The sequence below is a fragment of the Triplophysa dalaica genome, chromosome 11 (genome assembly GCF_015846415.1).
Source record: "Triplophysa dalaica isolate WHDGS20190420 chromosome 11, ASM1584641v1, whole genome shotgun sequence".
Classification (NCBI taxonomy): Eukaryota; Metazoa; Chordata; class Actinopteri; order Cypriniformes; family Nemacheilidae; genus Triplophysa; species Triplophysa dalaica.
Window position 1 is genome coordinate 9,578,768 of NC_079552.1, and position 21,371 is coordinate 9,600,138.

General features: G+C 39.7%; 1 protein-coding gene and 1 long non-coding RNA gene across 4 annotated transcripts in view; one reads left to right on the plus strand and one right to left on the minus strand.

The window, feature by feature from the left end:
• b3gat2 (beta-1,3-glucuronyltransferase 2 (glucuronosyltransferase S)) lies at window positions 1–17,824 on the minus strand. 3 transcript variants are annotated; one of them, XM_056761354.1, is made up of 5 exons: window positions 17,501–17,808; window positions 16,803–17,374; window positions 11,369–11,513; window positions 4,537–4,685; window positions 1–578 (listed from the first exon to the last, which is right to left on the minus strand). In XM_056761354.1, the coding sequence occupies exons 2-5, from the start codon at window positions 17,367–17,369 to the stop codon at window positions 492–494; spliced, it is 948 nt and encodes a 315-aa protein (XP_056617332.1). In that variant the 5' UTR covers window positions 17,370–17,374; window positions 17,501–17,808; the 3' UTR covers window positions 1–491. The 3 variants fall into 3 exon arrangements, 2 of the variants coding, with proteins under 2 accessions (XP_056617332.1, XP_056617331.1); XM_056761353.1 differs by having other exon boundaries at window positions 16,803–17,397; XR_008908419.1 differs by lacking the exon at window positions 1–578 and adding an exon at window positions 9,412–9,568 and having other exon boundaries at window positions 4,601–4,685; window positions 16,803–17,397; window positions 17,501–17,824.
• The window catches only part of LOC130432109 (uncharacterized), a 12,686-nt gene continuing 9,068 nt past the window's right edge, over window positions 17,754–21,371 (plus strand). Inside the window, exons 1-2 of the long non-coding RNA XR_008908420.1 lie at window positions 17,754–17,891; window positions 18,402–18,564. This is a non-coding gene — a long non-coding RNA (uncharacterized LOC130432109). The remainder of the gene's footprint in view (window positions 17,892–18,401; window positions 18,565–21,371) is intronic.

A 21,371-nucleotide genomic window follows, 5' to 3' on the forward strand; every position in this document is an offset into this window, starting at 1 on the left:
TTTTTCCAATTTTGACCACATTGTTTTTTATTTCCAGGGAATGATGAATTAGCCTTGAAATTTTTTCTCTTGAGGTTATTTTTTGTGGTGTTACCTTCTCTACCACCTGTCCGTAGTTTCAGTGTTCAGACAACCCGTTCTTTTCCTCTGGCTCACAGATGGATTTTAATCTGATTCTCTAAATGGCAGTCTGTAGTCTGCTAATTGTCTGTTCACCGCAGGCGATTTGGAAAGTTTTTACATACAGTAGCCTAGTTTTTATCCTTTATCCATGGTTTATCCACCAGCGCCATATTACAGGTAATCCAGTGTGTATCCACAGTGAGAAATCCCAGCGCACCAGTGCATGTCAATAAAGAAACCAGTATAACTCCACAGCATTTGATCAATCGAACAACATTGTCCCAAGAGCAGGGGTTTTATATTTTAGATTTTTCCAAATGCATGTGGTCCTCTGGTCCATCTGACAGTTCTCAAGCTCCAATAGTCCTCTAGACCTCGATATATAGAGAATCCTGCTGCCGCTTTGGTTCATTGCCCAGGATGACCTTCTCTGTACGGGTGTGCCAAACCAGGACCTGAAAGAAACCATAAAAAAAGTGAGAGCAATGCCAGAATGTTGCCATCAGATATTTGAGGGACCGAGAGACGGGTGCATGGAAAACAAAGAAAGGTACAATGCAACAGAGAAAATTAGGTCAGTCTCGGTTTCAGTCTGATGTCGCATTGGAGATGTTGTAGTCTGCTGGTGCGTGAAGGATGTTGGAATGATCTCTCGTGATCTCCCTTACCTATTACACATCTTAATTATATCAGGCTGAGGCAATGCAGGGCATGAGCGCTGTTAAAATGGCCGCAACCAGGTGTGACGCGCCATTTCCCAAACACATGGCACTGCAAATTTGCTTGTTTTTCATAACAAGGCTAATTAAGCATAACTATAAGGCATAAATAAGGTGCAGCTTGAAGCTATATCCTCAGAAGTAACCCGTAGCACAATGCGGTTGGCCTGCGGTACTATACCTGATAACAAGATGTATACCGTGGTATATTTTGTATAGAGTGCACCTCAACATATCCATACTGTTTGTAGGTGTTATTATGACACCTTGCTTTTTGCAGTTTTTTTGTGTTTGGCTAAAAGTTTTTAGTCTGAAGTTCTGGTATATGGTGAACTCTGAATGTAATTGGTTCATGTAATATATCCTTGGATATTTGATGGTGATGAAGTTATAGCTACTACTCAGCGTGCTGAGGTTGAATGAAAAATATGTGCTTTTAATTTTATCGTATTGTAATTTCAGAAAGTTTTGGAATATTCTTCATTAGCCCAAATTTTGTCTCTACGAAACACAATAATACAATAATATATAATTTAATAAAAGGGATTATATTTACATATTAAGATGTTGTTTAAATCTACTTTTTAAATATTATATTTTTGCTATTTACAAAAAAACATTTCACATGTAAATCAATAACAGTTAAAATTTGAACAATAATTCAAGTGTAATTTATAAGATTTGTTGTATTTTTAAAAATCCAATCTTTCTGAAAAGGCATAACATTTATCATACTGATTTCAAAGTTAAGGATTCATTAGTTTATACATACATTGAACCAAACACTATCATATAACATCTTAGTTGATAATTTAAAATACTTTTATTTTTTAGAAACCTCCCATGTTTTGGTAGTGATCACAATATTTAATTTGCACAAGCTGAATCAGACTCTCAACATCTTGTGTTAATACAAATAACTTACTGATGGGCAGCCAGCACTTAGAGCAGACACCCATCTGACAGTAAATATATAATGGATAACCGCTCACCTACTATATCACTTCTAAAACATACAAAAATACTAAATAACTGCGTTTTATTCATTTCCACAAATAAAGGATTGAGTTTCATTTTGTCACTACCGAAAAAAAATTTGTCACCACCAAACAATGATACCCAGTGATATGTTTCGGACGTGACTGTTTTGGTAGTGAAAATTTTTGAATACTTGTGAGCCTAGCTCGAAGATCCTAATCAGTGACATTTCTTTAAGTTAAACACCGATTTTTTGAACACATTTACTTAAAAATGATGAGACCGATCTACTCACAGGGTAGCTTATTAGAGACACAGTAATTCTGTAATACAGATTCTTGATCCAAAATATAGGGGTGTGGCTAATATCAGTCTCAGCCAATAGACTTAACCATTTAAGTAGTGACATTTTTTTACATAACGTGGAATCATTTGACAATGGGAAAAATATATATATATAATTTTCACAATTTTAAATTTAGGCGTTTAGGTTCGGGAAACCCATCTCCCAATTGAAAGTACCCAATAAATGTTGATTTTATATATATTAAGTTTACTGATATTATAAATATTATTGTGGGATTCAATAGATATTAGAAGGATCTTAGTAAACAACTAAAATTGTAATACTTGAATGCTTTTTAAATGTGTATTTTTGATGAGGGACAGCAGCTTGCACGAATTCTTTACAATGGCCTCCTAAAGAAATTCAAGAGCAGATTTGTGTTAATATAATTCCGTCATCATTTACTTACTCTCTTGTCATTGACTTTCTTTCCTTTGCGGAACACAAAAGACGATACTTTGATGAATATTGGTAATCGAATAATGGTGGTCTCCATTGACTTGCATTGGTTTTATCTCCATACAATAGAAGTGAATGGGGACCAATGGTTTTTGGTTACCAACAAATATGCAATACCAAACATTATCATTTGTGTTTTGCAGAAGAAACAAAGCCATACAGTTTGATATCAAGAAGGTAAGTTAATTATGAACGTTTTTGTTTTTAGGTGAACTATCCCTTTAAACAGATTCTCACTGTTCTCACCTGACCACTTTTCTCGCCTTATTTCATGTTCTCTTTCTGACTTTCACCCTCTGTGTTTCTGTCCTCCTTGTCACATTCATTCAGTCTGATTACTCAGCAGCACATGGACCCCTGATCCAATGACTGCCCTTCATTCTCAAGTGCATGCTGGGAGTCGGCCATATCGGCCTGCCCACAGGCTTGGTCACAATCATCCACAAGGGAGCATCAAGAACGCTTGCTTAAAAGTGACCTTTCTTAAAATTCTCTCTGGCTGTGCTCCACTTGGCCGCACGCCTGCTCACGCTCATGTGTGTTAAGATGATGAGGAAGAAGTGACCAAGGGGTCAAGGTTAGGCTGGTTAGCGTTGCTCCGTGATCCCCTGCTTGTTAAGGCTGTAACCACACCATCTGTTTCAAAAAATCTTTCTCCTTTGAGGTCTGCTTAAAATGAACTGCGTATTCTGATGAAATAATTGTAAAATGTTTGAATTGTTCTCAGAAGTTAATGTTTACCAGTCGCCTATTAGCTCTTAAAGGGTAGTTCACCCAAAAATGAAAATTCCGTCATGGGGTACCCTACCCTCTTGATTTTATAAACCTGCTGTGGCTTTGTTTGTTCTGCAGACAACACAAAAGAAGATATAATCTGTATGAAAAAAGTTGGTTCTTTGACTTCCATTGGTTTTGTGTCCATACAATAGAAGAATGTGTGATGCATAATAGTTTTAGCTCTTGTTTATAAGTGCACAGCAGCTACGCTAATTATTCTCTCTCTACCCTCCTCCCCTACCTCGGGATAGATATATATATGATACAAATATAAATTGTGGATGTCTAATTGAACAGAGGCACAAAAATGAATATACTGTGTTAAACCTCCACTTTGAAGGTTGCTGCCACACAATTGTACTGCGGGAATGAAGCGACACTCTCTGAAGTGTGTTTACAATGCACATTATTCTGTCTCAGGTGTAGCAAGATGACACGTAGCTCATTGGATGCTGTAAGAAGCGTGTCCTGCTTTCGCTGGTGTGGGTGATTAGTGGAATTGTCAGTCCTGCTAATAGTCACTATTAATAACCCAGCGCGGCTACCATTAGGGTAATTGGGTGATAATGATGATGGCAGTCGCCATGATGTGCTGTATGGTAGAAAAGCGCATTTTGACACATAAGGTGAGCAGACTGAAAAGGTTTGGGTTCAGTGAGATTCCAGCACCTGAGATAATGGGCCGTGGACGATTTGTAGACGCTTTTAGAGACCGAACAGGTTCAAATTCACAGAAATGTGTTTTTCAATTGCAAGCACTTTCTGTGTTATTCCTGCGTCCACTTTTGCACTATTGACACCAGATTAAGAAAAATGTAAAGGTGAAAAATCTCTTTTGAAGTTGCACCAAATGCTTAAATTGAGTCACAACGTTCAGCGGAAGCTCAAGAGTTAAGGGACTGCAAACTTTTTATATATATTTTTTTTAAAACACAATATATGTATGTAGATCTTTCTAATACCTACAAAAGGTGCAGAAAAGGTCCGTTACATCATGTGTTTGCATGTTGGTTTTGAACTGGGTTTAAAAAACATTTATAACAGTGTTATCAGGACCTTTAACACGTTTGTGTAGTTGTTATAGGACGTTATAATCAACATTTTATAAGGCAAAATGCAGGATTATCTACTGACCTGGGTACAGTTGCGTGCCTTTGGTTCCAAATCCTCAACCTTCGTGATCTGTTTGAGGAAGTCGGACTCCTGCATCCCTGGTTTTGCTCCTCTCCTCTTAAACATGGCACGAGGGTTTGACAGGATAACCTGCAGGTTCACTGCAAAACCTGCCAAAGGTAAGAGAATGTATTTGTACAATAACACTGTAAAATGTTACTTTTTGGTACATTTTAAGGTGTTAAAGAGTACAGCATGTGCTCTGCTTCAGTGACGCACATATTTTCTGGTCTGCTGCCCTCAGTTCATGGTTCTCCCCATAAATAGGGGATAAATAGGGCCACTCAGCGTGAGCTAGCTAGTTTGGGACCAAATGTTGGTTCAGAGGTATTAATGAACTTATTTAAGTAATAGTATCATAAACCCGAAAAATTTATATAAAGCACCAGTTTGATATTATTTCCGAAAGTAGCGGTGAGTTTTTTTTTCTGAACTAGTTTTATATGATACTGTAAAAAATCCAACTTGCTAAATAAATGAGATAGATAAGGTACTTGAACATAGAATGTTTAGTTAAAAGAGTCACATTATTGTTTTGCATATACTGAACAAAATAAGCCTGTTTCTGATAAAGTAAAGTAATACATAATTTTGTTGACCGGATTTAGATTCTCAAGTTTTTTGCCAAAATGCGTCAAAAAACGTTTGCCCAGCTTACAAAACAGTGTATTTAAACAAACAATATTGCAGGAGATTGAAAGTTCTCAAGATGCATTGCAGCATGTTCAATTCATCTTCGGATTCTTATTTGTTTTTCTTTTAAAGATAAGTGTTTAAGTTCTTGCTGACTTAATTTATGTTTAAATATTGTTGTTACTGTATGCTATCTGTTGTGTTAAGAGTTTTTTAAGAATGATGGTTTTTGATTGCTACATGGTTGAGGTTTGTGTGTTTAATGTTGAGGTGTAAGTGCATGACACTACTCCACAATGCACATAAATGCACTCAACACATACTGTTACACTGTAATTTGAGCAAAGTCTTTTTCTGTTTGAGGCAGTTAACATGTCAAACTGTGTAGTAAAAGACAAATACATTTATTTTTAAGCAATTAATCTCTATTGACAACCAAGAATATTATGTTATGTTACTCATTGGGAAATCTTGACTATGTTGTGACAACTAATTACGTAAACATACATTATTAAGCTAAATTAAATTCTCTTTGTTGAGTTAACTCATAAACGTGTTTGTGATAGCTTATTATTTTAAGTTGACTCGACTATTTTTTTACAGTGTATCCATCCAACTGTTGTAAAAAGGAGGTTTTGCCTGAAATGCTTCAAAAATACAACTATAATTTATGCTTTTTTTTCATGGGATCAGGTTAAACCCGTCCCTCAGCTGCATTTGGGTCAGAAGGAATATTTCACCCTCTCATTTCCATTTCTCTCCACGACACGATCACGGTTCCATAAACGGAGAAGAACTTCAAATTTAACTGTAGGGAATATAACCCTATGTTGCCGGCTTTTTATACTGGGTACAGGCTGTTTTCTAGGACGCCTAAAACCACCTGGGCCTCCCTCAAATCCACAGAGGCGAACTCACGACAGTAATGCAATGTAGATCTGAGCTCTAGCTAACTGTGTCCTTGTGTAGTTACAACATTTCCCCCCTCAGATCGACATGTATACTGTCAAGGTTTATTAAAAGCTGAAAACCAGCCAGCTTCCTTTCCATCTATTTCTTTTTTCATAAATGACGTTATTGTGATTTGATGTCACTGTAGGGGGATTGGGGGAAGTAAGGACTTGTTCTGAGAGTCAGAGACATGGCCTTGAAACAGCCGGGTTTTTGTTGTTGTTCGACCAACAGCTCTCCAGGGATGGGGTGAGAGGAATAAACAGCATTTCAAGTCTATTCAAAGGCTACCGCCAGAGGTTGTGTTTAAAATGCTTTACTTCCACACTCAAGATATGCATTTTCTATTAGCATGTGAGTTCCCTGGGAATAAAGCCCATGGACCTTGCCATTATTATCTGAACCCGTAAGATCTCATGCATTCTCACCACATGCTAATTTACTCATTTATGATTTGGGTATTTTGTAAATGATTTATGATTTTATCAGTTTAAGACTTTTACAAAGACTGTACATTTAAATCCTTAAATTTGTTGTTTTCACATTGTTTCTGGGCCCCCTAACACTTGTAGAAAGGTTAGTGTTTCTCACGCACACATTAATCAATGTGTACACCGCAAATGAAGCTTTTTGTTTGGGTTTATTTACATGAATACGACCCTCTCCGCCTAATGCGCAAAATAGAGCTATTGTGTGTTAAAAAGGGTTCTGTGTTAAGACAAGCACTTGAGCTCCTCTTCAGGTAAAGAGCAGCGCTTGAAAGCAATGAGAGGCGGTTCAGGACCTTCTCTCTGCTATTGTGTTTGCTCTCGGAAGAAGGCGTACCGCAGGAATACTAAATATCCTCATTGTTCTCTTCTTTTGTTCAGAGTGAAGTGTAGTAGAACGGGCGGATTTATGAACCTTAAACAGCTCGTAGAGTTGCACGTTTAGTCTGGGGCAGGGATGTGAGGAAGCATGCTTGTTTTTGTGAGGAGAGATGTTCTCAATGACAGGTAAAGCTTGAGAATGAGTACATTATCTCCGATTTATGATATTATGGGTGAATGAGATCAGCACAAGCTAAGGATGGAGCAATGGAGAGGATACGGCCTTTAGGAATGGAGAAGAGGGAGATCAGATGAGAGGGAGATGATATCACCTCTTGTTATTAGTGTTTCGTGAAGAGCATTACATCCGGAGGCAGTCCTGGAGTCTAGGGAATCAGGGATGCTTTAACTTCCTCTGCAGCTCAATTTCTGACGTTGCATTCATTCCCCCGAGCGGTATACGAGCTCTGCCTCTCCATTAGGATGTTTTCAACCTGTCAGCATGTTCTCACCCCCACCCTGTTTAATGCATTGCCTGAGAGCTCACGTTTGCTAAAATGCACAAAAGTTGCTGAATTTAGCTTCCGCAAAGGTAGTTTTTGTCAATTACAGGGAGCACAGTGCGCCTGGTGCCCGATACCTTATTTTGTCCTGTAATTATTAGGTTCATCTTTGTCTGACAGATATACTGTAAAAGTGTTGTAATTTTTTGACACTTAAATACTCATCCCAGCTTAATATGCAGAGATAGCTGAGTGATCCAAAGGGCGATTTCATTTAATGTTTTAACACTTTGTGGATTTGGAGAAGGCATTCGACTGTGTCCCTCGCGGCATCTTGTGGAGGGTGCTCCGGGAGTATGGGATTCGGGACCCTTTGCTAAGGGCTATCCGGTCCCTGTTCGACCGGAGCAGGAGCTTGGTTCGCATTGCCGGCAGTAAGTCAGACTTGTTCCCAGTGCATGTTGGACTCCGGCAGGGCTGCCCTTTGTTGCCGGTTCTGTTCATAATTTTTATGGACAGAATTTCTAGGCGCAGCCAGGGGCCGGAGGGCGTCGGGTTTGGGGACCACACGATTTCATCTCTGCTCTTTGCGGATGATGTCATCGTGCTGGCCCCATCAGACCAGGACCTTCGGCATGCACTGGGACGGTTTGCAGGCGAGTGTGAAGCGGCTGGGATGAGAATCAGCACCTCCAAATCTGAGGCCATGGTTCTCAGTCGGAAAAGGATGGCTTCCTTACTTCAGGTAGGTGGAGAGTTCCTGCCTCAAGTGGAGGAGTTCAAGTATCTGGGGGTCTTGTTCACGAGTGAGGGAAGGATGGAATGGGAGATTGACAGCTTCTGCAGTAATGAAGACGCTGTACTGGTCTGTCGTGGTGAAGAAGGAGCTGAGCCGCAAGGCGAAGCTCTCGATTTACCGGTCAATCTACGTTCCTACTCTCACCTATGGTCATGAGCTGTGGGTCATGACTGAAAGGACAAGATCCCGGATACAGGCGGCTGAAATGAGCTTTCTCCGCAGGGTGGCCGGGCGATCCCTTAGAGATCCCTTAGGGTGAGAAGCTCGGTCACTCGGGAGGAGCTCAGAGTAGATCCGCTGCTCCTCTACATCGAGAGGGGCCAGTTGAGGTGGCTCAGGCATCTTTTCCAGATGCCCCCTGGACGCCTTCCCAGGAAGGTGTTCCGGGCATGCCCCACCGGGAGAAGACCCCGAGGAAAACCTAGGACACGCTGACGCTGTCTCCTGGCTGGCCTGGGAACGCCTCGGTGTCCCCCTGGAAGAGCTGGAGGAAGTGTCTAGGGAGAGGGAAGTCTGGGCATCCCTGCTTAGACTGCTGCCCCCGTGACCCGGCCCCGTATAAGCGGAAGAAAATGGATGGATGGATGGATGGATGGAACACTGTGGTTATTTGACACATCATTGCTATGTGTCTTATGTTATCCCGATTATCCAGACTGAATTTCTGGCCCATTGGCATAAGTTAATATCTGATTGCCTGAACAATAGCAAAGATGTAAGTTTTAGGAAACTTGTTTGATTCAAGTCTTTACTTTTAAATATTTTCTATTAAGAGAGTGGTTTAAAATGTACATACTTTATCTTTAATGTAGAAGATCTGTTTTGACAGAGTTTGCAACCTAATACATATTAATGATCAATGGAAGCTTCCCTTCTTTGTATGTTCCTTCGCCATTTTTTCATACATCAAGTTCAAATCAATTTGAATAAAAACAAGATTCTTAAAGGGGTCATATGGGTCATATTGTGTCTTGGTTTGTTATAAGTTGGCAAAAATGTAAGTGTCGAAACATTTTTTTTTCATATCTAAGACAATGCTCACCCAGAGCTGCCTGAAACGCCTCGTGTAACAAATCTACCTCAGTTCGCGGTATGATTTGACTAAGACCGCCGGAATGTATACGCAAGTAAGGTGGCGTACCTGTCAGTACAATTGCTTTGGAACCTGATGTTCCAAATATGGGAGGAGGCATCACATTTCCGTCACACGCTTGCAGTATTCGACCAATCACCACGCACTGGTTAGCTGGCCAATCATAGCACACCTCGCTTTTCAGAGCGATGAGCTTTGTAAAAATCTGAGCGTTTCAAAGAGGTGGGACAAAGAGGAGATACAAACATGCACGGTATGTGGAAAATACAGTGTTTTTGAACCTTAAATCCTACTATACACATTGCATTACATCTAAAACAAATGATAATATTCGTTTTAGCAGTATCATATGAACCCCTTGATAAAACGAAATTGGTGTTTGCACACCATACATGTTCTTCTATTTTAGAGTATTTCTTTGCATGGCCCTCTCTCCTCAAACACAAATTTACTAACTGCTTTCAGCAACATGTTTTTGTCTTTTAAAACATCTTCATTAAGTTCAGGAAAGTATCAACATGACTCCCACTCGTCTGATGTTATGCTCATCCACAACACAACACATGGTATTATGTAGGCAGACTTTTTTCTACACCCAGGAGAAGATGGACAGAGCGATGAGTGGGGGAGTTCAATATCTTAATACCATTAGATAAAAGTGAGAAGTCCTGTAGTGTAATTTGAAGACATAATGTGCCAGCTAATGTTCTGCCTCTCAAATAGCTTCAAGACATTTACATTCTGTAATGGTTTTGAACTTTAAAAATGTATTTTAAAAAGAATCAGTTTAGTTGATGGAAGGTCATCTAGGTTCCTGTATCTCAACTGGTAGAACATGGTGCTTGCAGTGCAAAGGCTCATGGGCTCATGGGGTGGATTCCCAAGTAACAGACAAATCTTTACCTTAAAAATGCACTGTAAATAGCTTTGAAGAAAAGTATCTTTAAGATGATGAAATGCAGATGGAATGAAAGAGTAGAATGTGGAAAAACTTAAGACTTGTATTCAGCTTCAAATTTAAGTGAAACTAATTTGCTTCCATCAATTTCTGGAATTCAAAGTTTGTGGACGATATTTCGATGATTTTCGAAAAACTATTCAAGCAGTACTGGGTGATATATTTGTCAGTGCTTAATCTGTAATGCTAAATCCGCAAATTTAAACACCAGGTGAATAGAAAATATGACATGGACACTAAATACATTTTTTTTTAACAGCTGTCGTTCAATGATCACATTGCAAAGACAACGCGGTCATGCCGATATGCCTTATTCAACATTTGAAAGGTTAGACCCTATCTCACTGAGCATGCGGCACAACTCCTTGTCCAGGCCCTGGTAATTTCAAGGTTAGACTACTGCAATGCTCTCCTTGCTGGTCTTTTTGCAAAGGCTATCAAACAGCTCCAGCTGGTTCAGAACGCAGCAGCACGCCTCGTCTTCCAACAGCCCAAGAGGGCTCATGCGACACCCCTCTTCCTCTCGCTCCACTGGCCACTGGTTGAAGCCTGAATCCGATTCAAGTCACTAATTGCCTACAGGACTATCACTGGATCTGCACAGGCATACTTTCACATCCTCCTACGCCCCATCAAGATCCATGCATTCAACAAACCAGCGGAATCTTGTATTGCCTTCCCATAGGGCAGTTAATCACTTTCCCGCTCATTTTCATTCACAACCTCTTCCTGGTGTAACATTTTTCCTAACTCCGTCCGGTCAACCACATGTCTCACAACATTCAAAACATTACTTAAAACCCATCTCTTCTGTGAATACTTGACAGACAAATGAATAAAAAACACTAACCCTCTCTCTTTCTCTCAGCAGGTAGTGATCTAGCTTTTGTTGAAACCAGTAACTTTGTATTGGCACCTTTTGTATTATTGCTCCTGTATGGCATATCGCATATTATTGCTCCCTAAACTCTTTTTAAGTCGCTTTGGATAAAAGTGTCTGCTAAATGACTAAATGTAAATGTAAGAGAGATCTTAGTGTTGTCTTACCAGCCATGTCAATTGCAAATGGTCTGTCGGCCCTCCAGCCAGTGTACCATCCAACCACTTTCCCATTCTCTACCAGAGGACGCTCATACCTCCGGCCTCCAACAAGTCCTACTGGCCACACCGCCACTCTTCTGGTGGACCGCATCTAAATGGATGCAAAGACATGTTACAGTATAGTATATTGTATTGTAGAGTATTGTAGTGTATTATAGAGAAAATACACACAGCATTGCCTATTAAATTATTTAAAAAAAATTCAGCACAAATAAATCCATCCAGCTGCAAACTGCTGGAGACGGCACACATTGCTTTGAGTTTCATAAACACCATCACATCTGAATAAAACACCCGTCAGCACATAATCTGTCATTTTGTACAAGATAGCATTTTCCTTGCAAACTTTTAAACATCATACTGATTTTTAGACAAGGAATAGAAATGATTTGTCTCCGAGCGAACAAGTACCTCTGGGTAATTTCTCAGAGAAATGGCCAGTGAAGCTTTTGAAAGTTTAATGGTTGTGCTATTTATGTAAGTGCTGTATGCAGGAGTGTGACGTGTCTGTGGCTGGCGGCCATGAGTTTTGGACATGCTTTGAAGCCGTGTCTGGTCCCCTTAGCTGTGTGTTTCTAATGCCTAATCTGAGTCTTCTCCTGCAGGGACCAGGACTTTTTTTCAAAGGCCCAGTTTTCATAATGCTGCTGCTGAATGTGAGACTCAAAGGAAAATTTAAATAAGGTTCTAATGTGAAAGGATATCATCTGCAGCTGTCGGTCCACAGTATGACAACAAGGGTGACAGGCACAGCTATCAAATGCAATGTCATATACACTATTCTTTGTCAGAAACACCACAGGATTGAAAAGGTAACCTGTAGGCTCTTCCGCTTGTCCTTTTTTTTGCCATAGCCTAATAAGTATTATGTGACCTTGCAGGCTTTTGAACGCACAGTCAAAACCGGGACATTCATGCTTTTCGCCACAGCTTCAGCTGGAGACAGGCCATAAAAAAATGCTTGTCTAGTGTGGAAAGCCATCTGTATTTGGCATTTTGTGTGACCCACACATATTCCTGCAGGGACAGCGGATAAGAAAATCTGGCCATGTTTTGACAAGACAGTGTAGAGAAATTACAGTTGTAGTGGAGGAATGTGTTTAATATCTTTAGGGAGGAAACAACACTTTTGACATCAAAACTTGAAATGCTGCATTGACAGTTCAGAAAATGTAGTAAGTCTGGAGTAAGGTAAATCAGGTTTTGAATTGAGGAGGGGCTGGAGTGGTCCCGGCCCCTCATAAGGTCTAAAATAATTAACTTGGGGGTCCCCTGGTTTTTCGTAAAAAACATTTTTTGGTTTTAGTCTAGTTTTAGTCAAATAACCACGCTAAAACAAAACTAACGAACTATTGTTCGTTATTTATTTTAAATGAACAAGACGCAAATAAAATGAAAATTTTATCTGAAAATTCCATGCATTCTCATGCACGCCACGTGGTGATCAATGAAGCCATGTACAGAAATGTCGCACGGAGACACTGGCCGCGTGCGGTTATTCTCATATTGAAAGCGTTCATCTTAAAACTCAACAGTTACTATAATTTTGATATTATAATATTAAGTCTTTCTTTATGTACGCTGATATCTCACATTGTCAAAACAGATAAGATGTGGTACTGAGCCACTAATCGGACATACAGGTGGTGGAAAAATAAGAAAAGGAGCGAAAATATTTTTAATCTTTTGCTCTTCCCAAGAACATTGTGTTCATGTGACAAACGTTTGCGTTCCCCTGCATTACAATAATATAAATAAAAAATAAAAAACAAGAAATAATCTCTACCTCATGTGGATCTCTTTTAATGGATTATCAACATTTTTAGGACATTTTTTGTCTAATGTGGTTACATACTGTGACCCTAACAATCATATGATTGATGTAACCTACTGGCAGCTCCATCTATTTTTTTTAAGGGCTGGTTATGGGACCCCCAAGAGCTTTGACACAATTCGAACACTGAGATACGTTTTTTGAGAACAATAATGCCACATGATCTATACAGTATATGCTCTAATACAGAAATAAAATGTACATTATAATTAGCCAGTGTTTAAAAATGTATGTTTACCTTCACACTTTGGGGCAATTTCCCGAACAGGGCTTAGAACTAGCCCCATAATATCTTAAATGTTAGAGGTGTCTTGATCAAAAATAACTTTAACTGACATATCTTAAAAAATATATTAGTGCGGTTGTTTTGTCTCGAGATGCACACAAGCCATGTTTTTTGTAAGGTATGTTTATTTAAAACGACTTAAATATCCTAATTCATCTAAGGCATAGTCCTGGTTTCAGCTAATCCCTGTCCGGGAAACCGCCCCTTAGTTTCTGTTTAACAGACTAGAACCCTCAATGGAGTTTATTATGTTATTGAATGCTATAATTGCATGTGTGGAGCAGGACATCCTTCCTGCATCTTTGTTTTCAGTCAGGAAACAACCATTCCCATATAGGCATTGAATTGTTAATGAACTAATTCACTAAAATTTGTGTTGCGAATAAAAAAAAACTGCACTGAGTCACCTATGTGTCTCTCATCAGTGTAGTTCAAGCATCAAAACTCAAGAATCTGTGGACAAAGCTGACTTTAGGTTCCTGCCTTTAGCAACAATAAATCTGGTGGGCTATGGGGTAGCAGGTCACCAAGTTTCTTTCAACAGTACCTTCTATGATTTTCAGGCAATTACCATATCATTTTTATGAGGATGCATTGAAAAATGTGAACTGCTGATGGCGTGCCGTCAGTTCCATAAACTTGTGTTTATGAATTCACATTTCTTTAAAGGTTTGGTGTGTAATTTTTTGAAGGATCTATTGACAGAAATGCAATATAATCTACACACCTATGTGTTTAGAGGTGTAAAGACCTTACATAATGTGTCATGTTTTTATTACCTTAGCGTGAGCTATTTCTACATACACCAGGGGTCCGCTTGAGATGCCGCTAAAATACTCTTTAAATATTCACCCCAAAATATATATATCATTTTGTAAAAATCACTGTTTGTGTAGATTTACTGTGCAGTATGTGTCATGAATGTGGGGGGCGAGACACGGACAGAGCACCCAGGTGCAGACAGCGGTTAGGGGGTTAACAAGACTTTAATAAATAATAACAGAAACAAAAACCCACGATGGGGTAACAGAATAAAACAGAGGACTATAATAACAGTACAAGAAGACTAAGTACACTTAAACAGGACTAAAGTTAAACATGACAAAACAAATTACTAAACTAGACTAGACTAGACTAGACTACAGTTAACAGGAACTCACCCACAAAAGACACACGCAATGAACCAGCACAGGACAGAAAACACATGGGCATTATAAAGGTAACTAAATCAGGAGGGGACAGGTGTGGGGCATGAAATCATAACGCGCACTAACAAGGAAACAAGAGGGCAGGAACAATGACAAGACCGGAGAGAGAGAATTGCAACCCATAAGTGCCCAAATTGTCTCTCTCCACGTAAAACATGGGGTTCTGTCTTGATTCCGCCACTATGATTTGGCATAACCATGACAGTATGTTGTGTTTCTTAAAATATTTATCAATTTAATTCATACTGTGAATGATATTGTAGCATTTGTCATTAGTACAGTAAGTCAAGCTTTTTGGGGGGGTCTGCCTAATAAATACAAGTAAGTGTTTTTCTAAATATTTTTCTCTGTGTCATTAATATTTGTCATTATCTAACACTTGTAAAATTGTGAAATGACAGAGCTGTCGATGTTAAGCTGTGTAATGAGTCTTTCTTCAAAAGAGCAGGGGTGATCAGTGCTCTGACAGTGCTCTACCCCTCAAGGGCTATTCTGTGTTCATCAACACGTCCAACTGTGTTCTGGAGAATGTAGCGGGAAAGGAGGGAGAGATTCACAAAGCAAGCATTGACGAAATGAGGAACCGAGAAAGAGGGCCATAGAAATGAGGCCGGTCAGCTCAGTTCAGACATTAGAAACCGAAGAGTGGAATAATTGATGATATAAATCAGGCAATCCTTTTCAAGATTACTGCAAACAAATACTGGTAGAATAGTCTGGCTTTTGTATACATGTCCGTCTGGCCAAAAGCCACCCACTGATAAGCAAAACGACCAACCATAGTTTGTTTTTGTTTATATGGAATGGGTATAATTGAAATGGATTTCACATCTGTCGGAAATGTTCTGCAACTTAAGATATTGAGGAGTACAGTGGAGGACACTTGCCCAGTGACAAACTGAGGGTAGACATTTTAACAATAAAATGTTACGGCTATGCATATCTGCATATATTGAGTTCTCATTACGCAGTACCTCAACCTCAGAATAACTTCAACTACGTTTGCAAACGTTGGCAAATGAGTTCTTCCTCAGCATTTACATTTGTGCGTTTAGCAGACACATTTACACACTTACAAATGGGAGAAAATCGATGAAGCACGATTCATCTTAAGGGGGCAATAATATAAGATGTGTTTTTATTGGAAGTCAGAAAGTAGTAGAGATTGCCGGGTGCATAAACTGCTTGGACTAGTCAGGTTAGTCAGCTAATGTCTTTCTTCAAGACTGGTCATAAAAAAAACTGAAAATATAATCGTTAGAATTCCAAGAAATCGAAAATGATGTCAAATGCATGAAAAGCTCAACCTATGGATGTGTCAAATGAAGTCACCTCACTCTGTTATCTGTTTTGTCTGTCCTCCACAGACAACCGTTTAAGTAGACAAATCCTAATTTCCCGGCTGTCAGGTCAGTCTGTCGTTTCTCTGTGATTCTCACTGCCTTAAACTGGGTTAATTCACTCTGCTTGACTACACAGTATACTGGGTCGCCTTCATTTAGGTGCAGGAACCACTGTGCGTTTCGAACGTCAGAAGAAATAGATGACACACGGATGTCTGCAGGGTCTTTACCTGCTTTCAAGAAGAGAGTATCACTTGAACAGGTTCTCAAGGCAAATCATCTGCAATGGCACACTATCATCCATATAAAATCCAATCCTAAAGTATAAAACCTCCACAAGTCCAAACCAAGAGTGAAATAACATGAATTGAAGAAGATGGATTGATGCTAAAATGCTAGTTCTCATTTTCTTTAACGGAAATAAGATGCTTTTGCAGTGGTGCTTACTGCATGAATGTTCACTGAGTAATAAACCATTTGTGGCATGCGTTTCCATATAAGCCACAATTGGCAATTTTAAACAAAACATTGCAGAATTATGACAGTGTTATCAGAACTATAGCTACTGAAAAAAAAATGTTTAGTTACCAAGTGCATGGCTGTACTTTGCATTGTTGCTTTTATAACCGTATTGTGGTCCAATACTGCATCACACTGTCACTCTCTATAGTTACATGTGTATAGTGTAGTGTTTAAAAGTCGCATTTACCTCTTCAAATAACTCAAGACTGTAAGTGTTATCATCATCCGCAAAGAAAACGACACCTTTATCTTTGGAGGTGCGATGTCCCCTGAGCCAGCCGAGCGCCGCGTTCCTCTGCTCGGTAGCCCTGGGCATCCCCTTCCGCTTGAACCTGCGCGGGGTGAATACGTTCAGATGGGTGTACCGCAGCCCGGATCGGGCGAGGAACCGTGAAACCAGCTCCGTGTGAGAGTTCGAGTCCTCCACCACGATCCAGTGAAACTGCGGGACCTGGCGAAACGTGTTGGCCAGGCGTGTGAGCTCCGCTTTCTGCACCGCCCGGCTGTAAGTGGGAGTGATGGCAAAAATGACCGGGGGAGATGTGATGTTACTCCCGGCCCGGCTGCTGCTGCTGACGCTGCTGGTTCGAGTCGTCCTGGCGTCTTGCCGCTGCTGGACGTTTCCCAGCCGAGAGAAATAGAAGCTGGCCGTGTTGCGAACAGACGATCGTTTGGTGTCGATGTCGATCACGATGATCACTATCAAGATCCACGGGAGAAGGATGAAAAAGCGACTGTAGAAGATGGATTTCATTGTGCCTAAGGAAACAGCGCTGCTTAATCTGCAGAATTAACAGTCCACCACAAACAGAGCAATGTATTAGACCACATTTAAAAACTGCGCCGTAGAGCCATTATTGTATAATTACATTCAAACGCATTTACCTAAAAAGGATCATTTTGAAACTTGTTTTAAAACAGATCCTTAACAGGAACCGTTGTCCTCGCAGTCCACGAGCGTTTTAACTTTCCATTCCCGTGCCGATCCTAAACGCGATGCTGCGATCCCATCCCGTGCGTGAGATGATGCTCCTTACGCAAGGATTCCTCGGCACATAAAGCTCCTCCAAAGATTACAACAGGTCATTGTATTAGTTACGTGCGTAGTCATCTAAGGTGCAGTTACTGTATTTATTAGGAAATAAATCGGATGCTGAAGGTCCGACAGACGCTGGCGCGCTCCGTAGAAATGAGGAAGACGCGGAGACTTCAAACTGAGACTTCACCCTCCCCGCGTGCGCACTGGCAAACAGGAGAGGAGCGAGAGATATCTTGGGTGATTTTTCATTATATTTACTCAAGAACATATGGAATCTACTTAGACACCCAGTGTTTGTATCAAAGGGTCGTGATTCTGTTGTCAAACACGTATCTTAATGCATACAGTTGTATTGATTTCTTTGTGGGGTTTTCTCAAAATACAACTTTCAAATTGGTTTGTTTTAGGGAAAAAATAAGTTGAGCTTCTGGTTTAAAGCAACTATAGGCAGACTATATCATGGAACTAAATAGATTTTTTCAGAGCAAACTGGAAACTGAGCTAGATTGTAAAACAATGGTTACACAATAAGTATTCAATTTTGTTGAAGGTGGGGGAAATAAATATAAAGTAAGCTTGCTTTGTGTGTGAGTTCCCTGTGAAATGCATTCTCATTTGACAAACATCAAGATGCAGCCTAAATTGTGATCAAAATGGCTGACATTTTAATTGGCTACATTGCCTGTAGGCTTAAATGTTCATTTAATGCCGTCTGTGTCTATTTGACTGCCTTGTGTCTCCATTCAGAGTACGTTGACAGCTACGATACGGATTGTGACATCTCGGCTTGTCCTCTCTTTTCCCTGAAGTGCCATCCGCGCCAGCACCGACAATGTCAATCACAGAAAATAGATGCAACTGCCACAGACTGCTGTGACTCTTTTGTTTGCGAATGACTGAAATCTGACAGGTAAAACCGCTATTGTGCTTTTCTTTGAATCTGGAATGGAAGACAAGAACTGAGTATGGAGCAGAATAGTTATGGTCTGTTCATTAAAAATATGCATTGCAAACTGTTTTGTGAAAGCAGTATTTTCTTGATTTGTGACCAGGGAGAAAGGAGGTTGTGATGGAATAATGAAACACATTAGAGTATGATGGTTGTATAAAACATGCATTTTTTCAGTGTAATCCTGTAATCCTTCCATTTTCCCGTTCTGATGACGCTATGCAGGAGAGAATGGACCGCGGACTGTTTAATGGCTTTCAGTGTAGGGGGAGGAGGCAAAGAAAAGCTGGTTATTGATGGAGAAATATCCTTTCCATACTCATACCTCCTGTTCAAGCCCACAGAATGCAATAACAACCAATTAAATCAGTTCCCCATGAAAATAGATCACAGCGCAACTAGATTAAACGATAATTTAGGTCTCAATTCAATAAGAGTGAGGCAAAGCAATTTAGATCCACACAATAAACAGGAAATATGGAATACATTTGTCAACACTATTTGCATAGAAATTACTTTTCATCACTTTCCATTATTGGGTGAATTTGGCTTGAGTCGATACGTTTTCTCAACATAACTCAATGGAATCAATTGGTCTGCGTTTAACGACATTAAGTCTCTGTTTTTCAAAAGCTATGGAAACAAATTGAAGTTGGGCTTATAATGCTGTTGAACAAAAAATCGAAGCATTCAAATTGTTTCGCTTGTCCCATGCCTAATCTAATTCTCGAGAAAAGCGCAACTGGTGTTTCAACCTGATAACAGTTTAATGTGAAAGAAATCTGCTTCCAATTTTCTCACCATTACAGCTGGACAATAAAATTGTTTTTTTAGCTGTGAAACCAAACAGGTGCACAATGTTTAATGCCTTCCAATGGTTTTGTATCTCTCAAGTGTCAATATGCCTAATTAGCTCTGGAAACAGCAAAGGCGAAGGACTTAGTGAGAATTGCAGGATTGGTTTTAACTTCTGAAACCAGTTTAGATGTATGCTGGTCACGACATCAGATCTTTGAATGATTGTTGTAACTTTGTGCTCTCTTTCATGTCAAGGACACTCAAGGTGCACATTTGAGAACCCTTTTTCTGAAACATCCAAGCATCACTTTTTTGACTTTCTTTGTTGTACATTTTACCATCTTTTATTCATTCACGATTTTCTTTTCAAACGTGCACTTTGGTGAACCACTTGACACATGGAAACCACATGCTGTTACAAGTGCACAGCCGATGTTTGTCATAATCTTGAATCTGTGGCAAGGTACCTAGGATTGATTTACATAACAAAAGATGTCTCTTAGAGCTTAATCACAACTAAATAGAGCCATTCCACCAGCTACATATTATGACTGCATTAATATATGATGATACTCCTCCATCCGAGCCTACATCAAAGGTATGAGCCCCTGGATAAACACGTATTAGCACCTATGATACAGAGCGGCTCTCACACTGTGTCTGACTTCAGCAATTACCCACCAGCTCCTCAGAGACACTAAGCTCAGTTGTGTGTGTTAGCACACAAAGAATATTAATTGTCTCCAGAGCAGATCGGTGATGTGATGATACACAGCCTGTGCCATGCAGATGGTCGTGCGACTTTGTGTTTTACATCAATTCACTTTGAATTCAGACTGTGGAACGTGCATGCAGTAAAAGGTCATTTAGGTCTTTAATTAATCCATTGGGAATTTATATATGTCCATTGAGATAGCGGAGTAGGATGGATGGATTTAGTATGTTCTCTAACCTCATGAATCCAGCATCTTATGGAATGCTGAATTGAGTTGGACCTATTCTGGCTTCGGTTTTCACAAGTCTACTTTAATATTAGATTTTGCAGCGGTGCACTGTGTGTGTGTGTACAAGTTTGCCCATACGAATATTAAATTGACGTCAAAATAGAGTATGTAGTAGGGTAGTGGTTCTCAAACCCCAAGATGGATCCAGGGGGGGCACAGATTTTGTGGCGTTTTATGAAGTGTAGAAATGTATCATTCATTTAATGCAATCAACCGTTAGTGTAGTAGCAAATATCATAATCTTTGTCAAAACTATTGTGAGAAGTCCTTAATTGACAGAATGATATGCAAATTTGTCTAATGGTGTGAAGGACAACTAACAATGAAGACAAATCTTCATAATATTATTTTAAATGATAAACATAACTATATGACACATGTAAGAATTATTTGTCAACTACCCACATACAGTAAACGCCTTAACGCTTGACCCACTTAACTATATTTTGGGGACGAATTTGTAACCAAAAGTGAGCAAAACCTGAGCAAACCTGACAAACCTGACCTCCCTTTGAAATCATAATTTGTGAAAATAAATGTGTGTGTGTGTTGTTTGGTCCTTTAACGTTGATAGAGCATATTGATATTTTATTTCGACAGAGGATCCACCTGTTCTTTTGAGTAAATAAGAAGATATGAACTATTGAATATCCTTTCACATTTCATCTGATTCATTTGCACCTCTGCTCTCAGCTATTCGAATCTTGAAAGATGCAGAATAGAAAATGGCATTTTGATGGAGTGCTCCCGTAAAAGCAAGAAATCACCCATGTTCACAATTGCATTTGGCACAGAGTACTTGGCAGGCCGTCTAACATCACAATTAATTGGTCTCATCCCGCAACAATCTAATTTGTTACCGTGACACGAAGCCGTTAACGATAAAGAGCAGTGACAGGGTGATCAATTAAGCTTGTCTTTTCCTGGACTCTTCTGTGCTCTTTGAAAACTCAGATTTGGTCTATT

Excerpts from the sequence above, each read along its gene's own strand:
- b3gat2 (XM_056761353.1), bottom strand. Across the intron at positions 4,686-11,368 it reads ATTTGCAATTGACATGGCTG|GTTTTGCAGTGAACCTGCAG; the intron begins GTAAGACAACAC and ends TACCTTTGGCAG. Across the intron at positions 579-4,536 it reads AGGCACGCAACTGTACCCAG|GTCCTGGTTTGGCACACCCG; the intron begins GTCAGTAGATAA and ends GGTTTCTTTCAG.